The sequence below is a fragment of the Chenopodium album genome, chromosome 25 (genome assembly GCF_948465745.1).
Source record: "Chenopodium album chromosome 25, dcCheAlbu1.1, whole genome shotgun sequence".
NCBI classification, from domain to species: domain Eukaryota; kingdom Viridiplantae; phylum Streptophyta; class Magnoliopsida; order Caryophyllales; family Amaranthaceae; genus Chenopodium; species Chenopodium album.
This window is the reverse complement of record NC_137858.1, coordinates 3,416,402-3,441,705: the sequence shown is the minus strand read 5'-3', so window position 1 is coordinate 3,441,705 and position 25,304 is coordinate 3,416,402. Positions and strand designations below refer to the sequence as shown.

Sequence of the window (25,304 nt, the reverse complement as noted above, 5' to 3'; positions counted from 1 at the left end):
GTGATCATGAACAGAAAATTATATCACATAATTGAAAGTTATTCAACAGCCATTAAGATCATCAAAAGAGATTTATGAAGGGACGAAGAGTGAATATAGTTATGTCGACTGAATTTCTAAAAACAATGACGTATAAGGTCTATTCAAATGTGACATATTATTTGTGGACGCAGAAAGACGTGTTATTTATTAATGTAGGTACAATTAATAACCTACCTCAAGTGGAGATGGGTCCTTTATTTCTTTTCCTCTTTCTGGAATTGCATGCAGAGGCAGATATACTGTGCACTAACTTCACAAAGGGTATGGTATGCACATGTAAACTCTGAGTTAAAAAGTGTTTTTGAAGTAGTTTGATAGAATTGCAGATAGGGTAAGAGGGTTGTGATAGCGTGGTCCTGTGTAAAACAACTATACAAGTATAGGAAAGTGGGATGGAAAGATGCATCAAATGTTAAAATAAAGATCAAAACTTTGGCATGAATTGTCTAAACTAACAAAATCCCTATTACTCTTAGTTAGGGTGCACAAGAATTGGAATGTGAAATGGAGTACATACATTTTTACCTGTGTTCATTGTTAGTAAAAACATCAGTAGGGGTGAGAGAGACTAGGTACGCAGTCAATTTCTAATGAACTGATCTCGAGCCAAGTCAGCACCAGTTCCAAAAAATTGGAATCAGAACTGGATCAAGTTATGCCAATCCCAGGGTACATATACAGTGGGGTAGAGGGGATCGGCTTACCTAGTCATCAACAACAATAAGCTGGCCTGAGCTCTAGCGATGACTAGAACCTTACCTGAAGTTCATGACTCGGAGCCATTTGTAATCCAAACAATAGCTAGGTGAAGACTATGTGTCGACAATCGTATCCATCTGCTAAGCTGAGCTGAGCTAAGATTAGTATTTGTGTCTTCATGTTTTTAGGAAAAGAAATACAGTTAAACATGCAAGAGCAACAGAATAACAAAAATAAATGCATAATGCCAAGTTATACATTAATAATTCTCAATATTTATGTACACATTGTCCTCCCAACTGTTTCCATTTCCAATCCAATAAAAAAATCATCTACCAAGCTACATAAGAAGCCTGCATTCCAAAAAAGAATGTATGAATATGTGCAAATTAACCTTAACTAAGGTTTAAAGAGGCTTTCCAAAAGCTATATTAATCTGTTACCATAACTAAAAAATTCTGGCATGGAGGGTTAACAATTAACATGACCACTAAGAAAAAAACTGAAATATTCACAATGAAAGAGCAACTATCTTTTTCTTCATCATCCACTTCTTTTTAGCAGCCTCTAATGCCTCTTCCCTCATTCTAGCAAGTTCATCGAACCAATGCTGATACTGAATTTCGATTGAATTTAAGTCTGCCTTTAGCTCATCATCTCCTTCCTCATTTAACGAGGAGGAGGAGCTGCTTCCTAAGCTAGTTAAGCCAGAAATTCCACCATGTTCCATTGAAGTTGCACCTTCGGACTTCTTAGTCACCTTATTCAAGTGGGTACATCCACTGAGATGGTTATTATTTCTTGAAATGTTGTGTTCTTCACTGTGTGATTCTCCAATGTCCATCTCTGGTTTGTTGACACTCAAACGTTTGAAACAATCATCAATGCAATAGTCAAGTCTTTGCAATGCTTTACCTAATATGCCAGAAGAATCCTCAGCAAAAACATCTGCAACAAAAAGATCTAAATCATGATTTCAGAATTATAGCAAATCTTGTGTTAAATTCATCCTAAAAGAGGAAAATGATCACCCCTAGGTATAGAAAAAGGCAAATCGATACCACAGTAAGTTATTGAAAGACCAATTTAAATAGGATTTTGCCTCAGGATTTTATTGACAATGATTTAACTTTCCACATGCAAGAAACAATGATCTTAAGAACTATCTTATAAACCAAAAAAAATAAAATTTCTGCTCACCGTCCATGCCAGTATCTCTTACGTTTTCAACCACGGTATCATCACCTCGTTTTTTCGGTTCAACAGAAGAGTGAACAGATGATGATTTTGAATTCAATGTAATTTTCTTTATCATGTGATCAATAAATTCAGCTGTAAACTCCATGTCATAATCAGCCAAATCTTGCATTGCAACCATTTCCGCTGCTAATGCAATTGCCGTATCAAACTCCAGATAAAAGACAAAATCTATTTTCTTCACCTCCCCTAAAATTTTCCCAAAATTGAAATGAATAAGCTAATAATGATCAGATATTGTACTAAATAATGAGATAATGTTCACCTACCTGAGGGGTACACAATACGCAATGTCAAGGATATTGAGTTGTCATCATGATTTTTCTTCCCTCTTAGTTGGAACAAATTTCCCATATGAGCCCTCGTGAATTCCAAAACTTGGTTAGTTGGACTGATGCAGCTATTACCAGATGAGTTGCTCCAGTAGTTAAGTTTACAGTGATCAGCATCGAGATCAATGGAATGAGACGTTGATGTTGAAGCAGTGGATCTAGGAGGTTGGCTGGGCATCACAATGGGATGGCGTATGAGCTCTTTTGGGCTTTCCACTTGAAGGAAAGAGTCCTTGAGTAGCTCCTTTGCTGGCAATCTTTCTGAAAGAGGAACCAAACACTTCTCAATAAACTCCTTCATTCGGAGATCTTTCACCTTGGCAAGGGAAGCTGGCTTAATGCCCTGCACATAACACCAAGAAACCATGTAAATGAGATTGTTTCTTATCCAAATTGCCAAAATTTAGACAAAGTTTGGAAAAGGGTACTTAATAAGATATATTAACCTGCACCTCATGCAAGTTGTTGGCAACTTTCACATACTACTCATCAGATTTAAATTTTCACTAGATGTTAAACATACACTACCGATTTTTTAAATATTTCTGGAGGGAGGGTATTTTTCTGAAATTCATAGATACTTCTACAAAATCACTTCTACAGAAAACTTCGCATAATTAACTTTCCTATCTATCACCCACACATTACAGTTGCAGTTACCCAATTCTCATTTACATTCCTCCAACCTCTCATTATCTACCTCACTTCACATACTACCTCCGTTAATTATTATGTGCAACTTTGGAATATTTTATATCTCGCAAATAATATCCCAAAGTTGCACATAATAATTAACGGAGGTAGTACAATAGATGACAGAGATAAAGTAATTTCAAGAGCAATATAGTAGTAGATGAGTCAATTGCAAACAAGAACCATGGGTGCTTTTAGGTAAAAACAAAAGGGTCACTTTGTAAAATAGAGCTATAGCTCATGGGAATTCTATGTAATTTCTCCAAGGAAAGCACAACGTCAAAGCAAGCAAGAAGCAAAATAATAAAAGTGAAAAACTATAGACAAACTTACAGAGGTAACCTTCTTGAAAATTTGAGCTGGATTTTTGCATTCACTATAAGGATACTCAAAAGTTACCATCTCTAACATGCACATTCCAAAAGAATATATGTCAGCGAGTTCGTTATAATCTTCTTCGTAAAGCTCTGGAGCCATGAATTCGGGTGTTCCTATTATTAAAACACAAAACAAGTCAGCAAAACTCTTCTCAGTATCTAAAGATGGCGAAACAAAACTTAAAGCCTCACCAATGACACTGTGTGCAGTTGGCTGCTGCATGACAGTTGCTAGTCCTAGATCTCCAATCTTAACCTCTCCATGGTTTCCATTGATAAAAATATTGTCACATTTCAAATCTCGGTGTATAACTGGTGGGTCATGACTATGAAGATAAGCTAAACCTCTGAGAATCTGTCTTGCCCAATTCTTCACAGCCTTCATGTCTACATTTCTGTGCTTCTTTCGATATCTATTACACCAAAGAGTTAATTATTGCAAACATATAGATGATAAACAATCAGCTGTCACATCATTAAAATGCTATTTTACTCGATCTGTCCTCGTCACCTCAAGTACTCATGTCAGGTACTCAACAATTTCACTTAGGTATCATTCATTTATAAAATAGTTGCAATCTTGATACACTTACATGTATTCGCATAAGTATGTGAGTCTGAATAATTAAGCTGAAATGCAAGAAAAGGAACAAACTTACTCCCTCAAATTGCCAGATGTGAAGAGTTCAGTGATCATGTTCACCGTTTTCTTCTTGTCATCCACCCATGAATCATACAGCTTTATGATGTTTTCATGTTTTAATTTCTTGAGAAGATTAACTTCAGAATATAGCTTCTCCAGACCTTCTGGAGACCGCAGAACATCATTGATCTTCACACGATTCCAAGCAACCTCTATTCCATTGACTTCGTCAAATCCCCTATAACTGCAAACAAAGGTAATGCTTAAGAAATCTACAAGAAAAAATATAGAAAATGAAAATGACATTCTCATTATGTGGAGTTTCATAGGGACAATTCCACCATCATCAGATTATTTGTGCAATGTCCTCAAGCATGGTGACTTGATACATTATGCATAAAAAAAGTCAATGCTCATAACATCAGCTAGCAAAGTACATAAATAAAGAATAGAAACATACACTGACTTGAACGCTCCTTTCCCTAAGACTTCACCAAACTGTAGCAAAACAAATTGGAAAAAAAAAAATCAATATTAGGCTATTAGCAATGGCAAAAAGAAGATTAAAATATATTGAGACAAGCTTCCATCTGTATAGCACAAAATTTTTTACAAGGAAAAGCCTTTAAACTGTTTTATCATCCATTCTTAATTACTCAAACTCACCAAAAGTGTATGACTCGGATATGGCAAGAGGATACCAGTAATAAAGTAGGTGAAGCATACGAATAACATAGATTACGTATGCAATTGATCAAAAAGGTATATTATCAACGAAGATACAGCTCTTGTAACACCCCCACCCCACCAAAAAAATGATGACATAGCTTGTACAGAGTATAAAAGAATCACCATACATAGGTGAATTAGTGCAACAACACTGAATTACACTTAAATTACTCAAAGATCATAAACATACTCATCCAAGCAAAACTACCAAACAACAGATTACTAGCACAATGTGTATTGATCAACTTATCACCTAACTCTTTGGTATGTTGTAGGGTGTGTGGGGACCGAAACTGGCGAAATATGAAAAAATAGAGACAACTTCTATGATTTAGCCAATAAAACTAAATCCAATACAGCCCCAAACGGAAAAACCGCAATCCCCTAGCCAAGGGTTAAGTATAAGCTAAACATCAAGTCTCAATTACACATTTGTAAAATCAAATTAAAGTGTTATTTTGTCATAAAATCCCAAACTAAACGTTAGCCCTTACGGCGTCACAGCTACCTATATCAAAATTGATTGATTATGAGGGACCAAAACCAAGATAGTGAAAGTAGGAACCCAACAAAGGAGCAAAATTTGACATTATTCCTCTCATTCAATGATACTTATAAATTCAATGCAACATTGACAAGAAATAAAAAGCGCAATAAATATTGAGCGAATAATATCAAACAAAATACAGGACAAATTAAACAACAACAAAAATGAGCAACATATATGAAAATTAAAAACCCAAAATTGTGACATTAACTTATATAAAACCCAAAATTGTGACATTAAAATACCCGAACATAGCGACCGGTTGGATCTTTCTCCACAAACTCAGGTTCACCTGCCTCGTCATCATTGGTCGGAACAGCTGATCCCTTTCCGGGCGACATCCCTGCAATTCAAAAAAAACAAAAAAAAAAAAAAAAAAAAGGAAAATTTGCAGAAAGTTTTCGTCTTCAATTTTCACAAAATATAATTTTTTTCAAATCGAAAAAAGATTAATTTGATCATAATAACCTAATTTAAGAAGAAAAATTGAATGCCGATCTTAGAGAAGAGAATTGGCATTCGTTATATGAAATTAAAACGGACTACCCTCTCCAATTCCAATATAAATCATCCCCACAATTTTAAAAACACTTAAAAAGATTTGATTTTTATTGCAAATTACGCAACAATTTTGTATATACGACTCTAATATCGACACCCCGTCTTCAAAATCCTGACTCCGCTACACTGATTAATGATCAAATTTTTATTAATCATCCCTTCAAACTCCCCCATTCAATTCTATCATTTCAGGGAAAATTGAAGGGATGATGATTACAAAGAACAAAAATGAAAATCAAAGGAAAAAAAAAAAAAAAAAAAGGAGAAGAAGAGAAATGAAGAAGGCGGAGGTTTTGCAGAAGTGAAGGAAGAGCAAACACTTGTTTAATTTGTTTGATACAGTTTTGACTTTTGAAGACTTTAACAATACTACTATAATACTCTTACTTAATTAAAATAGGTTACCTGTAAAGTGACGTCGTTTAAGTTGTATAAATGAATGAAATTATAATAAGCAAAAAGAACGTCGCGAATTCCGCCGGTGAGACAACTAATTCTTGCTTTCATTGAATGGATTTTTTTGGATCACGAGGTAACAGATTGTATAACATGATACTTTAAGATATTTTAATCACAACTTTCTAAAAGTTTCAAAACATAGGATGTTGGTAGGTTGAAGATGTTTGTAGTAATATCTATGTATTTTTGCTCGTGAAATTAATGAATTCACTATTTTATTTTTTATTTTGTTTGAATAAAGTTGGAACCATTCTTTAATGAACTTGTTGAATTTAGATTTTGATCCATTTTCATGATTTTATTTTGTCTTGTACGAATTATTCTAGGCAGGTTTGGTGTGATCCGAATTGATTTTTAAGTTTGATCAAACTTTAAAGTTCTTTGGACACTAATCCATAAATAAAAACATATCAAATAGGATTTTATTAGGTTTTTTAAAAAGGAAATGAGATATCATTAAATTTCATATTAATATGTATTCTTTAGTTAAGAAATTTTCGTAATTTTTTAAATAACGAAATTAAAGACATTTAATGAAAACTAAGCGCAAATAAAAGTCAAGTAGATCTAACATAAGTTAATACGAATATCAACTTAAATAAGTTAAACCAAACATACTATGCCTTACTTATAATTTCTCCAAATAGGTCAATGGATGGGGTTGGCTTTGTTGATTTTAGGTCGGTACGGTGATAGGCTTATTCAATGACCTAGGGTTATAAGTTAAGCACCATGTGAACTTGTTGAATCAAAAGCTTGGTGAAAGAACGATTTATCTTGTTTAGTCAATTGAAAAATATGACTAGAATGAATAAGTCTTTATTTATTAGTAAATGTTTTGGTAATACAATTATTATTTGTGTCGAATTGCTTCCTCCAGTCAAAGATTGCTTCCTAATGGCAAATCATTGTAAAAGAGGATAAAGGAATTATTACTATTAGCTAAATCAATGGACATAATTTATTTTTGTTGAATTAAATGTACAAAATGACCATTCATTATTCTTCATGCAGCTTGGAGTCATGGATGTGAGTTGTATGACGCCGAGATATTAAATAGTATCCCTTAATATGAGAATATCTCGGAAGGTAGTATATACAATACTGTATCTAATACCTTCTAAAAAAGTATTTTACAAAACGCATGATCGTGTCAAAAATATTTTGTTTTTAATCTTGGTGATCAAGATTATCTTCAGAGGCTTTGTCTTACATAACGTACATTTCATGCAAAATTACAAAGTACGGAGTATCTATTTATTTCAAGAATTTTTTTTCCAAAAACAGTCGATAAATTTCAAATGAGAGTTTCATTGTGATTTGTTAATGTTTCTATGCTGTCCATCAGAGATTAATTAACACACTCTCTTCATTTTCAAATACACGTACCCATATATTGACATATCGTAGTCTTGATCAATGAGTTTAACCACAAAATTTCACTTATATGCTAGAGAAAACATACTCACATGCTATATTGTTAAAATCGTTTCTCTTTATAGTTTTCAAAAGTATGTTAGTTATTTTTTTATAAAGTGAAATTCAATATATATACGCATAAAAAAGTGCATTGATATGCGAAGAAAAGTAACAATATATATCAAATGAAAATAGAATGATTATACTAGTAAATTTTTGGATTATAATATCTTACTGTAACAAACATACTATTTGTTTCAAAATAAATGTTATACAAAATGATATGACTCACAGTAACGCATTTGCTAACATGAAACTTTGACCAATGATATTATCAAAAACTAAACATGGAGACAATTTGTATGATAATTAATAATTATATAACTCTTCTGTATGTTTATTTTATATTACGTACCGGTATAAATCACAAACATTAATCAAACTGTCATACAAGTATATACTACCTCCGTTACATATTATTTGCAACGATTAGACATTTTCCGTCTTTAATTTACGTCAAATCGCTGCAAATAATGTGTAATGGAGGTAGTAAATAACATACCAAGCTAAGCTTGGTCTAATAATAATATAAGAAAGGGTTGTACATTTCAACCTTGAGGTTGAGAGATCGGTATCAACTATGGATACTTTGACTCTTTGAGGGAGGGGATCTCCTATCCTTCCTCCTTAACTCTCAAAGTGTCTAATCTGTAAATACTAACGTACTCGTAGCTGAATTTCAACATTTTAAAAGCAGAGTCAGCAATTAGGTGTCGTGGTGTAGTTGGTTATCACGGATTCACGTCAGTCTAACACACTGAAGGTCTCCGGTTCGAATCCGGGCGACGCCACCACTTCAATTTTTTTCATCAAACTCTCTAATATATTGCAAAACGACGTCGTGTAAACCAACAATACATCAACATTCGACACAATCGACAATCGTCGGCAAAAAACAAAATCGCAGATCCCAAACCTTCAATTCCCCAAATTCTCCATCGCGCGCAATCTGAGTGTCGGCAACAATCGAAGACGAAAGCACCAAAAATGGCGGAGGAGAGAGAAAATGGCGAAAACAAACAAAAGCAGACATAGCCGACACTTTGCGCAAATCATGGTATAGATTACGCCTTTCAGTGCGCCACCCTTCTAGGGTTCCGACGTGGGACGCCGTCGTTTTAACGGCGGCGAGTCCTGAGCAAGCTCAGCTTTACGAATGGCAGCTTAATCGCGCTAAACGTCTTGGTCGGATTGCTGAATCTACGGTCACTCTTGCTGTTCCGGATCCTCATGGTGAGCGTATTGGGTCGGGTGCTGCTACTCTTAATGCTATTCATCAGTTGGCTCTTCATTATCAGAGGATTTCTGCTAATAATAATGGAGATGATTCGGTAATTATGTTGTTTTTAGTCTTTTCATTTTTGTGCAATGTATTAATTTAATGATTAATGATTAATGATCTCACTTAGGCCAATGTTTAGTTGGTAAGCGTGAAAGTTAAAGTGTTGCAAGTATTAAGAAACGGGTGAATTATGTTATTGTTAAAGTTAAGATGTGAAGCCAACTTAAAATTAAAGAAGTGGAAAAGGTGGAAAAAATGGGGAGGAATAGGAAATTAAGACAGTTTTTCATTAGGTAGGATGTTTTATAAGCTAAGTATATGAAGGGGTTAGCGCAATTTCTATCTTACTCCTGGAACACGGGACTCCAGATTTTATAAATTCATGTTATTTTGATATTAACTTCTTATTATTTCAGTTTATATATATGTTATTTTTAAATAAATGTATGTTATTTTGCTTTTTTTCTCAGTCATCTTCCTCCCATACTCTCTCTTCCTCTCTCAGCTACTCCAACTCAAAATCACACACTTTCTCTTCCATTCTTCATCCAATTTTCTGGTTTCCCGAAATCAACCTCTCACTCTCTCTCTTCCTCTCACTACTCTAATTCTAAATCAAAGACACTTTTTATCTCCTCTTTTCTTCTTCCAATTTTCTGGGTTTCTTAGAAATTAATTGATTTGAAGCCATTTAAGGGTTCAAATGTATTCATGACAAGAAATTTAGTACCTCATGAAGTGTTCGATTCTCTTTAAACTCAAAGCTGCTAATGTTATTTTGATGTAAAACTTATTATTATTTCAATTTAACACATGTTATTTTTAAATAAGTACTTGTTATTTTGCAAATTAAAAATAGCATGAATGGAGGTTGAAGTAAATAAGTAAATAACATATTGTTGTAACAAAATAACACAACATTTAAGTAAAATAACACAAAGTGGTACGCAAAATAAGCTACTCCAACTCAAAATCACACACTTTCTCTTCCATTCTTCATCCAATTTTCTGGTTTCCCGAAATCAACCTCTCACTCTCTCTCTTCCTCTCACTACTCTAATTCTAAATCAAAGACACTTTTTATCTCCTCTTTTCTTCTTCCAATTTTCTGGGTTTCTTAGAAATTAATTGATTTGAAGCCATTTAAGGGTTCAAATGTATTCATGACAAGAAATTTAGTACCTCATGAAGTGTTCGATTCTCTTTAAACTCAAAGCTGCTAATGTTATTTTGATGTAAAACTTATTATTATTTCAATTTAACACATGTTATTTTTAAATAAGTACTTGTTATTTTGCAAATTAAAAATAGCATGAATGGAGGTTGAAGTAAATAAGTAAATAACATATTGTTGTAACAAAATAACACAACATTTAAGTAAAATAACACAAAGTGGTACGCAAAATAAGCTACTCCAACTCAAAATCACACACTTTCTCTTCCATTCTTCATCCAATTTTCTGGTTTCCCGAAATCAACCTCTCACTCTCTCTCTTCCTCTCACTACTCTAATTCTAAATCAAAGACACTTTTTATCTCCTCTTTTCTTCTTCCAATTTTCTGGGTTTCTTAGAAATTAATTGATTTGAAGCCATTTAAGGGTTCAAATGTATTCATGACAAGAAATTTAGTACCTCATGAAGTGTTCGATTCTCTTTAAACTCAAAGCTGCTAATGTTATTTTGATGTAAAACTTATTATTATTTCAATTTAACACATGTTATTTTTAAATAAGTACTTGTTATTTTGCAAATTAAAAATAGCATGAATGGAGGTTGAAGTAAATAAGTAAATAACATATTGTTGTAACAAAATAACACAACATTTAAGTAAAATAACACAAAGTGGTACGCAAAATAAGCTACTCCAACTCAAAATCACACACTTTCTCTTCCATTCTTCATCCAATTTTCTGGTTTCCCGAAATCAACCTCTCACTCTCTCTCTTCCTCTCACTACTCTAATTCTAAATCAAAGACACTTTTTATCTCCTCTTTTCTTCTTCCAATTTTCTGGGTTTCTTAGAAATTAATTGATTTGAAGCCATTTAAGGGTTCAAATGTATTCATGACAAGAAATTTAGTACCTCATGAAGTGTTCGATTCTCTTTAAACTCAAAGCTGCTAATGTTATTTTGATGTAAAACTTATTATTATTTCAATTTAACACATGTTATTTTTAAATAAGTACTTGTTATTTTGCAAATTAAAAATAGCATGAATGGAGGTTGAAGTAAATAAGTAAATAACATATTGTTGTAACAAAATAACACAACATTTAAGTAAAATAACACAAAGTGGTACGCAAAATAACTCAAACATATTTGTAAGGAGTACCATGATCTATTGTACTCCAGGTGTATATAATACTAATTGGGGGTTAGAGATTGAAGGTTGCATAATAATCAGAATTTGATTTGTAATTAGTAGGAATTGAACAATTATCTCTGATTAGACTAGACTAGCCAACGAGAATTGGAAGGTGATGTGTGTACATAAAGGGGATCTTTCAAGTTTCAAATTCTGTTATTTGACACTAGTCTATATCACACATATAATACTCTTGTTACATTTGCCTTGTAAACATTAATTTTATGGATATAATTAAACATTATTTTAAAAGAGAAAAAAAGTACGGGTATAGGTGGGTATTAAGCTACTCAAAAGTTGGCTTATTTCCTAGGAATTGAAATTTATTCATTTACAATAGATAATTAGACACATAATTTTATGTAGTAGAAAAAAGAATGTTACTTTTTGGACCATTTGTTTTGTTTAAGGAAAAGAGAGAGTATTAGAGAAATCATGTGGGCCAAAGGTTCATGTTTACTAGGAAAGCAAATATTTTAAATTGGTATAATTTCATAACAGAAAGTGGGAAGAAATTTATGAAATGGAGGTACTAGATGCATTAAAATAAATTATGTATGGTTTGATGTAGCTGTGATCCCTGAGTAGATGAAGCCCTTTGATTGATGCATTTAAGCATCTTACTTCTAGGGACTTAATTCCAGAGCAGCAGAGTGACTAATTCTCATTACAAGTTGCATATGCAGTATGCGTTTAGCTGTGGAGAATGGACAATTTGATGCTTGCTTTCGTTATAGACTTTATGGTAACTAAAGTTTGGTCTTTGGTGGAAAAAACAACATTTTCAGACAGGAAATATCTTAAAGGTGTACACCACCTTGATTTGTAACTTGTGTGCATGACATGGTTGATTCCAGTTTTTATTTAATTAATTTTGTCACACATATTGTAACATCAGGTGAACTTTTACTGTTCTATATATCTGTCCACACACCCCATTTTATTTTATCCTGTAAGGAACCCCTTGTTATATTTTTTTCTCAGGGCATGCTGTACATACTTAGCTGTATTTTACTGATTCCTTTTATGTTGAAGAATTGTTTCTCATGGACTATGTTTCCGGCTTTCTTCAGTTTCATTATCATAGATCATTTACAGTTTTATCTGGACTCCGTCTCTTTTCTGTTACTTATTGGCACTTTTTGGCATAGGCTGTGCAAAGTGCTGATGGAAGTCTGGACTCTGCTTCTCCTGAAAGGTTTGACAATGGAGTTCCTAACCTGTCGTGCATTGATTTTTTGGCAAAAAAGCATATACTATTGCTGCATGCTGGAGGTGACTCTAAAAGGGTCCCGTGGGCAAATCCAATGGGGAAGGTTTTCCTGCCACTTCCATATTTAGCAGCAGATGACCCCGATGGGCCTGTACCTCTGCTTTTTGACCATATACTTGCAATATCATCCTGTGCAAGGCAGGCTTTCAAAAATAAAGGTCATTAGTAATTCTTGCAATGAACCTTTGTTTTCATTTCACAACTTGACAAATTTACTAATAATTGCAGCATATTCTGTATAATCTGGAAGTCTTTTGGAATACCAGTATGTACTTAGCATGATTAAAATTATGCATAACTTTCAAATTCATCTAAAGGGCAAAGTGAAAAGAAAGAACAGAGCATGCATCCTAGGCTAGTAGGCTGTGTAGGGGACTATATTTTTTTCTTTCTATTTCTGCCAAGCTGTGCATATCATTTCTTAGCTACTGTAACTTTAGCTTTTCTACATCATATAATTAGCATACAAATTAGAGCAAGTTTATATAGCTTCAAATTCTTCATGTATTTCTTGGTTAATGATTTGTGCTGAATCTCAATGAATTTGCTGTATTTTTATTTCTTATAGCCTGCATGATGATCTTTTTAAAACCATGTTTTGATATATAGGTGGGTTATTCATTATGACGGGAGACGTACTTCCTTGTTTTGATGCCTCCAATATGTTTCTACCAGAGGACGCATCATGCATCATCACAGTTCCTATAACTCTTGACATTGCCTCTAACCATGGTGTTGTTGTGGCTTCTAAAACTGCAAATTTAGATGCTATTTCGTCTGTCAGTTTAGTTGAAAATCTTCTGCAGAAACCTAGTAAGGAGGAGCTTGTTGAAAGTCAGGCTCTTCTGGATGATGGCAGAACATTGCTTGATACTGGAATCATAGCTGTCAGAGGTAAAGCATGGGTTGAGCTTGTCAACCTTGCATGCTCTGGCCAATCATTGATTCTGCAGCTTCTGGATAGTAAAAAAGAGGTAAGCTTTCATTCAACTATTATCACGTCTTTTATCTTCTAGAGTTCTAGCAGTCTCTTATGGTAACTTGTAATATACCTTGTGATCTGAAATCAGTAAAAGAACTGAATAAAAAAAAACTTTCTAGCAGTGAAGGTTGTGTATTTTGTTTTCATGGGGTTGAATCGGTTGATCATCTTCCTGAACATTCTTTGCTCATTCATGTTCTCATTTACTATGTTATCCAACTTAGCAAACGATAAATTGTATGTACTGAATTCCTAACCCAATTACCAGAAGCTGTTGTATGGAGTCTATGGACATGGAATTTATTAGCAGCATTTATTTGATATTTGTCAATAAATTCTTAATAGGTTACAGTTGATTCATTGAAGTATCTTTCAAAGCATTTCAGTTCTATCCATTTCTTGGATAGTGAATTCTGTGGATGCGTCTTCTATTTGCTGTGGGCTGCCTTTTAGTAATAAATAAATTTGCTCCTTTTGTGCCTTTCTTTGAACATCAGGTTTAAGAATCGCTGTTGTCTGTGATTGTTCCTAGGTTTTTGAAGCATATTTTGTCACCTTTCTTTCTAAGAGGTTCTTAAGAAGGCCTTTGGGAATTGGGAATCTCTGTGAAGTTACTGTCCACATTTTCCCCAACCATGAAAGGAGGCTTCATGTGTCTTGCTACCTTCATTCTTTTTTGCATCTCCTCTTCCCTTTGGTGTGGTTAATTTTTTTTTTTTTTTTGTTTTAATTCCTTCTAGTGTCTCCATTTTGTGTGAGATGTAATTAGTCGGAGAGTTTCTAATCAGAATGCTTGTATGGTTGTTATAGTGCACTTTGTTGAGTTGTTGCTAAATTTTCTCGTAATAAATACAGCAGTCTCAATTCATGTTGTATATCTGCAGATGAGCTTGTATGAAGATTTAGTTGCAGCTTGGGTGCCGACAAAACATGAATGGTTAAGGAAGAGACCATTGGGGGAGGAACTTGTCAGTAAATTGGGAAAACAACAAATGTTCAGCTATTGTGCTCGTATGTCAAAATTATCTGAAACATGAAGACTAGTGGTCATATATTCATGTTACCAGTTACGTGTTTGCGTATGCTGCATTGACTCATATTTTTGTATTTCCCTTTTCAAGTAATTCATCTAGTTCTGAAGTCTATTTGGCGTTGGTCACGTCTTTAAAGCTTACACCTTAACCTGGGGATACATAGATTTATGAAATACACCAATAGTGAACATATCTATTAACTATTACTAAAACAAAACATTGTTGACATTATCAACCTTTAAACTATCCTACGTGTCATTCTCACATTAAAAATTTTCCCTTCATTTCTATATGTGATGTCATCATCAATTATTATTATTATTTTTTTTAATCCAAACTATACATTTTTTCAAACCAAAAAAAAAATTGCCTCTCTTTTTTGCACAAATGATAAAAACTATTTTTTATGCATAATTATATGGAGTAAAATTATTCAAATCGTGCAACGCACGAGTCTAATCTAGTAATGGAATATGAACTCTCAGTCTAGTCGTTAATGTTTTTCTTATACTACGTATATTTTGTCCACTCCCCCATTGATGTTCTATGCACTCCTTACTGTATTTGGAGTTGAAAAAAGAGGGAAAGAGCAGGGAAGAAGGGAGACACTCTATTCCTCTTGTTGGCCCTTGTCTCTGAATGTTTTAATCCTTGTATCTCATGAATCATGAATGCTTCATGCAGTTTAATGTTCTGATTAATTTTATTGCAGATGAATTACTCTTTTTACATTTTGGAACATCAAGTGAAGTATTGGATCATCTTAGTGGTGCTGACTCTGGACTTGTAGGACGTAGACATCTTTGCTCTATTCCAGCAACCACTACATCTGACATTGCAGCATCAGCTATTATTCTTTCCAGTGAAATTGCTCCAGGGGTCTCAGTTGGTGAAGATACTCTTATTTATGATTCTTCAATTTCTAGTGAAATACAAATTGGCTCCCTGTCTGTTGTTGTTGGTATAAACGTTCCTGGGGTTGTGCAAGATCCTGTAAGATTTATGCTTCCAGATCGCCACTGCATCTGGGAGGTACCATTGTCTGGCTGTAATGATCGGGTTATTGTGTACTGTGGTCTTCATGATAACCCAAAGACTTCAATGTCTAAGGATGGAACATTTTGTGGGAGACCATGGAAGAAAGTGTTGTGTGATTTACACATTCAGGAAAATGATCTCTGGAGTTTGACAAGTGACGGGGAAAAATGCTTATGGAATGCAAAAATATTTCCAATCCTCCCTTACTTTGAAATGCTTCAGTTAGCATCATGGTTAATGGGATTGCGTGACCAGAAAAATCCATCCATGCTTATTTTGTGGAGAAATTCTCCTCGCATGAGTTTGGAAGCACTGCATAGATCGATTGACTTCCAAAAAATGTGCTTGGGTTCCAGTACTCATCAAGCAGATCTAGCTGCGGGTATAGCAAGGGCATGCATTAGCTATGGGTTGTTAGGACGAAACTTGTTTCAACTGTGTGAAGAGATACTGCAAATAGATAAGTCAGGAGCTGAGATCTGCAAGGACTTCTTGGCAATGTGTCCCGGCCTCCAGGTGCAGAATTCAAATATAGTTCCTAAAAGTCGTGCATACCAGGTGAAAGCTGATCTTCTCCGGGCCTGTAGAGATGAGATGCTGGCAAATGATCTGGAAAGCAAAGTTTGGGCTGCAGTTGCAGATGAAACTGCTTCAGCTGTTAGATATGGTTTTAAAGGTAGGATAAACTTAATTGAGGGTTAATTACCATTATTCTGGGTAATATAATGTGCTTTATTATTTTGCGAATTTTTATTTGTCTGCAGAGAATCTTCTGGATGCATCTCATGGCATACCTGCTTTAATACACCAAGGCAACAAACTTGACATTGGTGCAGAGGAGCAAAACTTGCTTCGGAGTGTGAAGGTTGAATTACCTGTACGTGTAGATTTTGTTGGGGGTTGGAGTGATACTCCGCCATGGAGTTTGGAGCGTGCTGGTTGTGTTCTTAACATGGCCATTTGTCTGGAAGGTTCTCTCCCAATTGGCACAACCATAAAAACAACTAGGACAGCTGGTGTATTAATTAGTGATGATGCTTCAAATGAGCTATTTATTCAAGACCCTACCTCCATTGTCCCTCCATTTGATAGTGATGATCCATTTAGGCTTGTCAAGTGTGCATTGCTTGTTACTGGTGTCATTCATGACAAGAACCTTCAATCTTTGGGCTTGGAGATTAAAACCTGGGCCAATGTTCCACGTGGTAGTGGCCTAGGGACATCAAGCATCCTTGCAGCTGCTGTAGTGAAGGGACTCCTTCAAATAATTGAAGAAGACAATGAAGACGAAAATGTTGCTAAGCTAGTATTGGTACTAGAGCAGCTTATGGGAACAGGGGGAGGCTGGCAGGATCAGATTGGTGGGTTATATCCTGGTATTAAATTTACAACTAGCTTCCCTGGAATTCCTTTGCGGCTTCAAGTCATTCCTCTTTTGGCATCCCCTGAATTGATGTTGCAATTGCATCAGAGATTGCTTGTGGTATTTACTGGTCAAGTAAGTGGTTATGCAGTTTCATTTCTTGTCAATTGTTCCATCTATGTAAAGAGAATACCTCAACTATTATTAATAAGAGGCTCGGACACAGACCCCTATTGTAACATCACCACAACAAAAGCCCCTTCAACTAGGTTTTCATTTTTGTTACTTAAAAGATCTTTCATTGGTGCAAAATTTACAGTTATATTTTATGGATGTTTTCAATTTAATTTCTTCAACTTCTTCATGGAGATTTCTTGTTTGGTACATATAGGTGTCATGATTTTATTAATCTCACCTGTTGTTATTCTTTAAAGAAAGCTTTCATACTTTTCTGTGATTTGTTGCCTTTGAGAAATTGCCTTTGTTGTGGGCGTGGGCATTTTTGGCTTGGTTAAGTGGATGCCTAAAACTCTTTTGGTTTGCATAATTTAGTTATAAGGTATTGGTTTAGAATGGTTTAAACCCATACCTTATGTTTGTTTTAAGAGTTTCAAACCCATACCTCAAACCACTCTGGTTTCATTTCTGATTCCAACCCCATACTAGCTTGCAAACCAAACACCCCCTTAAATGCAAACCAATCTTTCATTTTGTTGTTTTCCCTACTTTGATACTAGTATACTATAATTATGCTTTTTGACTAGTAGTTCAACACACTGCAGGTCCGACTTGCTCGCAAAGTATTGCAGAATGTGGTGACTCGTTACCTAAGAAGAGATAATCTGCTTGTATCCAGCATCAAGCGTCTTGCTGAGCTTGCAAAAATAGGGAGGGAAGCTCTCATGAATGGAGACATAGATGACTTGGGTGATATAATGATGGAGGCGTGGAGGCTGCACCAAGAATTGGACCCATTTTGTAGTAATGAATCTGTAGATCGATTTTTCGAATTTGCTGAACCTTATTGTTGTGGCTACAAGCTTGTGGGTGCTGGTGGTGGTGGTTTTGCGTTATTGCTTGCTAAGGATGTGGATCGTGCTGAGGAGCTGAGACATCTTTTATCACAGACCTCAGATTTTGACGTGAAAGTCTACGATTGGAATATCTTTTCCGAGTTCTAATGTACAAGTCTTTTTGGTCTTTCCCCCGATTATTTACATCACTACACCCGCTGTATTCTTTCCCCCACAATAATGAGTTGTATGCTTTACTGTTTTAGTGTTGCCCCTATTTATTGACATGTAACTATGTAAGTATGTTATTGACTTATTCTATGGTGCACAGAAGATACAAAAGATTGTTAGATTTGCTGAGAAGGTTGATGTATTCATTTGATACACATAATGCTCTTCTCTTATTGATCGTCTATACTAATAATGACAATTATATGACCGATTTAGACAATTTTGGTCTCAAGAAACATGTCACAATAATTCTACAATGTGTATGTTATATGTTGGCGTGTGTTGTTTAAGATGTACAATGGGACATTTTGGCTTAGGATGCCAAGTGTTCTAAGTGGTACAAAAGCTGCATTGTAAATGGGAATCTAATTGCTTGCGCTTCACTTATAGAATCATCAGAGTAATCATGCCCTAATATGAAGAAACACATCCATTGATTACATCAAATGGCTTAAAAGTTAAAATCCAACCCCACATTAAACAAGTCAAAATCTCAAAGGCCAAACCAAAAAGCAAATCACCCATCATCATCATTATCATCCCACCATCTCATTTTCCGCTTCTTTTTCTGGTTTTTTTTTTTTGGATTAAGACCTACTCACATTTTAATTATAAAAAATTATGAACAACAAATAATTTGATTTGTAGTTGGTGGGTGTTTGCTTAACTAATTCCATTTTCATTGGAGATTATCAACACCCACATTTTAAAAATAATCCATTCTTCTAATTTTGACCAATTTTCATTTTTTGACGAAATTCCATCGACTTTTTTTTTGTTTTTGGACAAGGAAATTCCATTGACTTAGGGAGTGGAGGTTAGCAGAAGAAGCAGAGAGAGAAAATGGGGTTTTTGAGTCACAAGGTGGAGAGGGAGGAGATCAAATCAGGGGATCACATTTACACTTGGAGAGCTGTCTTCACTTACTCTCACCATGGTACTCTTTTCTTACTGTTTTGATTATATATTCATACTAACTTCAATGTTGTAATTTAGTTCATTTTTTGTTTAATATAGTAATAATTTTGGGTTAATACAATGTTTTGGATTATCCGCCTTATTGTTCTTGCTTTTTTTTTTTTTAATTTTTTTTTATTTATTATTTTTTATTTTTTTATTAGGGCTGGTGGAATTAGAATTATTTACAATCTGATTTGGGAGAATTTTGTTTATTGATTGCTATAGTTTGATTTTGAAATGGGGTTTAACCAACTTGCCTTACTTGTAAGAAAGTTTGATTCTTTAATGGAGCTATGCATTTTTTTGGAAGAAAAGAATCAGGTTACTGTTTGTTGGAATTGTTGCATGTTGTCGAAACTAGAATACAATCCTATTCATACATGGCTGAGAGATTATGTTGGGGTATGTATTTCCATCTCAAGTATGGTTTGTTGTATAGAAGATTTGGGAGGCGAAAAGCCGAAAGTGGAGATTGATCAAGCAAGGAAATTGTGAGTGGGTTTAGTGGCTTGTTGATTTAGAGATTGTGATTTGGGGGTTGTTTATTAGTATTTTGAAAGTTAAAGCTAGTTGGAAAGCTAATTGTATTTGGATAAATTGATATAATCAAAATTATTGTGGAATTAGGTGTACGCGTTCTATCTTTTAGGTTTGGGGTCATGTAGGACATCGCGAAACATTCTTGTTGTTACGTTAATGACTTAATGATAATGTCTAATGAGGACAATAGAAGGATAGTGTGCTTGTCATGTTTGACTCGATTGTTGGAGTGTTGGGACAATGCAGAAGCTGAATCAGACATGACTCACTCCTTGGTTGAGTAGAGATTATCCTGATATGTTCATGGCATGAAATGCAGGAAATCAGTAGTGCAAAATGCATTACTAAAAGATTGTGTGATTAAATCATTAATGTTATCACATAATCAACTTTAGACTGTTGGTTTATTCTTTTAGCATTATTGCCTCATAGATTCATAGGATATATGTATGTAGGTGGAATGAGTGAACACCTGTCCCTCACTTGGTCACTTTCGATTGTGCGTTAATGTGGGATGAGTCTCAAAATGCGATTGTGATGATCTAGTTTTGATAATTATCTGTTCATATGGATAGATAACCTGTTTTTTCCTTGGGGATTAGAAAAGGCAACTGAGTGATTTTATCTAATTAATTTTAACTCCGGGGGTAGGGAAGGATTAGGTACCATTTGTTAAAATTATTTTGATTAATATGTTCGTTACATTGTATAATCTCGACCTCAAAATACGTGCTACAAGGTTGTGTTGCAAGTAAATAAAAACAGAGTAAGTATATCTTTATGAGAAGCCATCTAAAACTCACTTCGTTCTCTAATTCCTCTTCTGATCTCAAGTTGGATTAAAATCACAAGGCAGTTAATGCCATATATGCTTATACAGGAGATTCCCATCCCTGCGTGAAGTTGGCATGCAATTAACTCTGTTGGACATGGTTTTGAGAATATACTTCACTGTCATGTTCTATGGTTAAATGGCATGCTTTAAGTTTCCCATGCCAGTTTTTATGATCTTCAAAACATACATACTTTAACTGTTCCTATGCTTTGAATTTAAGGTTATAACTCTATTAAGTGGCTAACCAATGGCTGGTCCCCATTGCTTCCCCACCTGTTTGAATAGAAACAACGCACAATGTTCTGACTACAATTTGTTATCTATTGTTGAAGGCATTTTTGTCGGTGGAAGCAAAGTTGTTCATTTTACTCCTGACCGTGATCGAAATCAGAATGCAGAGGCTTCTGACAGTTCTGAATTTGTGAAGGAGACTTCATGTCCTACTTTTCCTGATTGTGGATTCAGGCAACCCAAAAGTGGAGTTGTCCTCACCTGTCTAGACTGCTTTCTTGGCAATGGATCACCCTACTTATTTGAATATGGAGTAACCCCATCTGCCTTTATTTCCAAAGTAAGGGGTGGGACATGCACCACTGCCCAACCTGATCCACCTGAATATGTCATCCACCGGGCAATGTATCTTCTTCAAAATGGGTTTGGGAACTATAATGTGTTCGAGAACAACTGTGAGGACTTTGCATTGTACTGTAAAACTGGTCTATTGTTAATTGATAAAGTAGGGGTTGGAAGAAGTGGTCAAGCTTCTTCTGTCATTGGGGCCCCACTAGCTGCTCTACTTTCTTCTCCTCTCAAGTTGTTGATGCCAAGTCCTGTGGGTGTAGCTACTGTGACAGCCGGAATGTACTGTATGAGCCGTTATGCTACAGATATTGGGGTCCGTACTGATGTGATTAAGGTAGCAGTAGAGGACCTTGCTGTTAACCTAGGTTGGAATGAGTCCGAGGAAGAACAAATTCCTGATGAAGGATCTTCAACTGCACTGATTACTCTGTGACATACATGACATATCTGAGTTACGCGTTGAGCCAAGTACATAATATCTCTTCTCATTAGAATTCACAAGTGTCATATGGGAGTCTGTCATGAATAATTCTATTTTTTGTCACGTTGACATCTATCTTCTGTTTGAAGCCTTGTAAGTTATAACTTCTTATTGAATTCCCAATCTATGAAATCATGGAAGTTTATGTTCAAGTGTCTGGAATGTTTTTATTGTAGATTTTCAAGTATGGATGATGGTAGATGATTGTTGTTATGAGATACAAAATTTTCATGCTTGAGAAATTATACGCATAACTGTGAACTTGGGAGTTTTCTCTGCCTAATCTCTTGGAAAGTAACCTTATTATGTGATATTCAATTCAAACCATGAGCTGCATGCATGCAAACAAGAAAAGCTCTAGAATGATCTATATCTGTATGTATTCTGGTAGATGACTGGTAGCATGTTGAAGATTTCAGACATACAAGATGTCGAAATCATAGATCGGGAATGTCTGGTGCACTGAACACAGTATATTACGACCAGATGATTTCTACATGAAGTAAGCAAATCAAATGTTCTTGGTCAATGACTGTCAAAAGTTTAGACCTCTTCAATGGCCTTCATAGGCTTCATTAATTCTTGGCCTAGGGTATTTGTTTGCTTATTCTCATTCGGAATCTCTTGTAATTTCTTTTCTTTCTGGATCTTGAATTCTGCCATGTTTGCTAAATTATCAACTTCTTTGACAACTTCTTCAATTCTGGCTACAATTTCGATCAGCAAAGTTACTAGCATACCTAATGGCAACACCTCCAACATAGTTGCTTGGTTTGGGGTCTCTAGCTTCTCACCATTGTTGTCAGTAGAGTTTTCAGCTGTCGTCAATGAAAGAACGACATCACAAGGGAGGGATTTAAGATCATTTTGGAATTCCTCTACTCCAAAGATCATTCTGTCAACTAAGAAATCAATACTGGATGATCTTTTCCTTGTCTTGATTGTTGTGGCTAATTCTTTCAGCACCTCTGAACAGAACAGGCTTAACTTTGTGCATCTCTCTGTGATATGTTGCTTCAACAACTCAGGTGCCTGTATTAATCATAAAGCAAATTTTATTTACTGTGACAAACTTTTGTTTTCTGTATGAATTTTTTGATCTGTGTATATGTTTGTGTTTATGCAACAAAAATCATAGTAGATCCGCCACTGCACAATTGTTTACCTGCATTTCAGAGTCGATGCAACTGTTTAGATTATCAATGCAATAAGCACAGCTGCGCGCTGCTGCACCAATTTTTTGGTACTGCTTCCATGGGTAACCAAAGTAGAAGCGTCCATGTGCTGGCTCCCATATTGCAAAATTCACCTGATTCAGGATGCATAATTAGTTAATTTTAAGTTATCTTCGATTTTGGGATGTCCTGTGATTGCTAAGTAGCTACATATGGATGTTCAAATTCTGTCATTTGCTTACCATAGAATCCTCAGATGCCTTTGAGTTCAGCACACACTTGTATCCCTGCAGCTTTTTGGTCACATCATCTTTAGGGATCTTTGCAGTTTCTTCATTGCTGAAGTACTCGGCTATATAACCTGTGTGTGAAAATTGTGTAAACACATATGGCTTAGTTATAGTTACAAGTGAATTTTGACATTTACTTTTATGCATTAATCATTTTTTGTGTGGTGTATATATACCTTCTAAGGAATTGGCAAGTTTTTCGAGGTTGCTAATAGTTTGATTGTGAAGCTGGTCGCCCGCCCAAACAGGCCATAGCAGCATACTTATGAGGATGCAGAGGGAGACTCCAATCGCAATTGTGCTTACCCTTTGGTGAGCCATCATGATCAAGTCTTCTACTCGATAGCCTGAGATTGAGACTAGGCTGAAGGTGAGGATGAAGATCATGGCACCGTAATCAAATCGAGCCTTCACCGTGGGAATGAAACGAGTAAAGGTGGCAGTTGAAGCTGCATACATGAAGCAAGGTTCATCATAAATACAAGCTAAGTCTGAATTTTATTATCTTCCACTTTTCAATAAAAAATTAATACGAGTTACATCTTACTGATTTATTTCTTTTTATATCAGAAGCAGTCTTCTTAATAATCTAGCCTATTAAGATTAATAAGTTGAGTGCAGTTAAAACTTTTAATTGACCTTGTTTACAGCAGTACCAATAATACTTCAAAGTTTTTATACAACCGGTGGTAGGTTTAGTTTTTAAGCTAAGGACCCAAGTGACCACAATTCCATCCACTCTTAAGGATCGCATATGGCAGAATTCAAACTTGTGAGTTGTGACAAATCTGAGCGTCGCAAAACAGGAACTCTATTGGGAGTATTGACTACACTAAGCAACCGTCAATTTCTATCATGGTGCAATTGTACTACATGCATGGTACAGCGAATTTTGACGTTTTTTTTGGTTCGTTTGCTCATTTGGAAGAGCTCCAAGCCTCCAAATGAGCAGATAAGCCAAATAATAACTTTGGTTGTACCATGCACGGGGTATAACTGGTTGTACTACAAACATATTAAAATTTATTCACAAGTATTGAAGTAGCTAAATGTATTAATTTTGAAGTAATCAACTCACCAAAAATAAAAACAGAAGCTCCAAGGAAAATAGGCTGATATTGTTTATCACATTGATTTGCTATCCAATGGATCCCAACCCCTAATGATCCTGCAGCAACAGTCGCAACAGCTCTGTTGACGCTTTTGTATATAGTTGATCCTGTCATTTACACATACATGCATAAAATTCAGGTTAGTAATCTTAGCTTAGTACAACGCAGGGAGATAATATATGTACACATACAATTTACGCGTATAATCAACAGTTACGAGTTATGAAATACTTGTAATATCACAGCAAAATTAGAGATAATTTCGGCCTTAGAACTTACCTACAGTATATTCACAAACCACAACCACAGTCATAATGGCCCACATTGCATTTTTACCAACACCATCATATAAAGGCCTCATATAATACAGAAGAGACACAACAGAAAGTGCAAGTCCCACTTTCAGACAATGAACAAACTTCTTAGGATCAGCAACACCTATATTCCATGAATTCACCAAAAACCTCCATGTCTTCATAACAATCATACTATGTAACTTCTGCCATATCCTTGCTGCTATCCCTCTTTCCGGCTCTAGAACCTTCGTCGTCCCATTAGACACATTGATCTTCCATTCCAATCCTCCCGGTATTCCCTCACCAGATACCATTGTAGCTAACAAGTATATAGACAGAACTTGAGGTACTTTATACTATAACGAAATTTCGTAGGCCTTGTGTTAGCTTGTCTACTACTTATCATATAAGTACGTTGAGTCGTACGACTGAGAACAGGTTTAGTAAAGACCTCTCAACTCTTTTTAGCAATATGTAATGATAATGTGAGTGAGTTGCAATGAATTTGGAGATAGACTAACTTCCTATTTATATTAAGAGCAAGTATGACCTAAATTATGTCAAGTGTTTTTAACTCATTTTCCACTATCATTTCTATATTATCCAAAGAAATACAAAATTTAGGTCCTT

General features: G+C 35.1%; 4 protein-coding genes and 1 non-coding gene across 8 annotated transcripts; 3 read left to right on the top strand and 2 right to left on the bottom strand.

Annotated features, from left to right (window-relative positions):
• Positions 1–979: 979 nt before the first annotated feature.
• Positions 980–6,409, bottom strand: LOC145613119 (putative serine/threonine-protein kinase WNK11). Of its 4 annotated transcripts, none has more exons than XM_081668173.1 (9): positions 6,286–6,409; positions 5,565–5,662; positions 4,504–4,541; positions 4,060–4,287; positions 3,593–3,813; positions 3,357–3,514; positions 2,268–2,673; positions 1,942–2,187; positions 980–1,689 (listed from the first exon to the last, which is right to left on the bottom strand). In XM_081668173.1, exons 2-9 carry the CDS (start codon positions 5,658–5,660, stop codon positions 1,253–1,255), a joined length of 1,830 nt encoding a protein of 609 aa, XP_081524299.1. In that variant the 5' UTR covers positions 5,661–5,662; positions 6,286–6,409; the 3' UTR covers positions 980–1,252. The 4 variants fall into 4 exon arrangements, with proteins under 4 accessions (XP_081524299.1, XP_081524298.1, XP_081524300.1 ...); XM_081668172.1 differs by lacking the exon at positions 6,286–6,409 and adding an exon at positions 5,788–6,163; XM_081668174.1 differs by lacking the exons at positions 1,942–2,187; positions 6,286–6,409 and having other exon boundaries at positions 980–1,704; positions 5,565–6,167.
• Positions 6,410–8,527: 2,118 nt separating this feature from the next.
• Positions 8,528–8,609, top strand: TRNAV-AAC (transfer RNA valine (anticodon AAC)). Its single transcript has one exon. It is a non-coding gene; the product is annotated as a tRNA-Val (tRNA).
• A 165-nt stretch (positions 8,610–8,774) lies between these two features.
• Positions 8,775–18,607, top strand: LOC145613523 (bifunctional fucokinase/GDP-fucose pyrophosphorylase-like). Its single transcript, XM_081668639.1, has 7 exons — positions 8,775–9,149; positions 12,621–12,900; positions 13,352–13,716; positions 14,609–14,735; positions 15,471–16,472; positions 16,561–17,294; positions 17,942–18,607. Exons 2-7 carry the CDS (start codon positions 12,777–12,779, stop codon positions 18,338–18,340), a joined length of 2,751 nt encoding a protein of 916 aa, XP_081524765.1. The 5' UTR covers positions 8,775–9,149; positions 12,621–12,776; the 3' UTR covers positions 18,341–18,607.
• Positions 18,608–19,001: 394 nt separating this feature from the next.
• Positions 19,002–21,982, top strand: LOC145614692 (protein LEAD-SENSITIVE 1-like). Its single transcript, XM_081669763.1, has 2 exons — positions 19,002–19,340; positions 21,071–21,982. Exons 1-2 carry the CDS (start codon positions 19,247–19,249, stop codon positions 21,751–21,753), a joined length of 777 nt encoding a protein of 258 aa, XP_081525889.1. The 5' UTR covers positions 19,002–19,246; the 3' UTR covers positions 21,754–21,982.
• Positions 21,983–22,344: 362 nt separating this feature from the next.
• On the bottom strand, positions 22,345–24,988 carry LOC145613132 (aluminum-activated malate transporter 10-like). Its single transcript, XM_081668197.1, has 6 exons — positions 24,658–24,988; positions 24,345–24,485; positions 23,443–23,715; positions 23,219–23,337; positions 22,967–23,110; positions 22,345–22,833 (listed from the first exon to the last, which is right to left on the bottom strand). The coding sequence occupies exons 1-6, from the start codon at positions 24,986–24,988 to the stop codon at positions 22,345–22,347; spliced, it is 1,497 nt and encodes a 498-aa protein (XP_081524323.1).
• Positions 24,989–25,304: the final 316 nt, after the last annotated feature.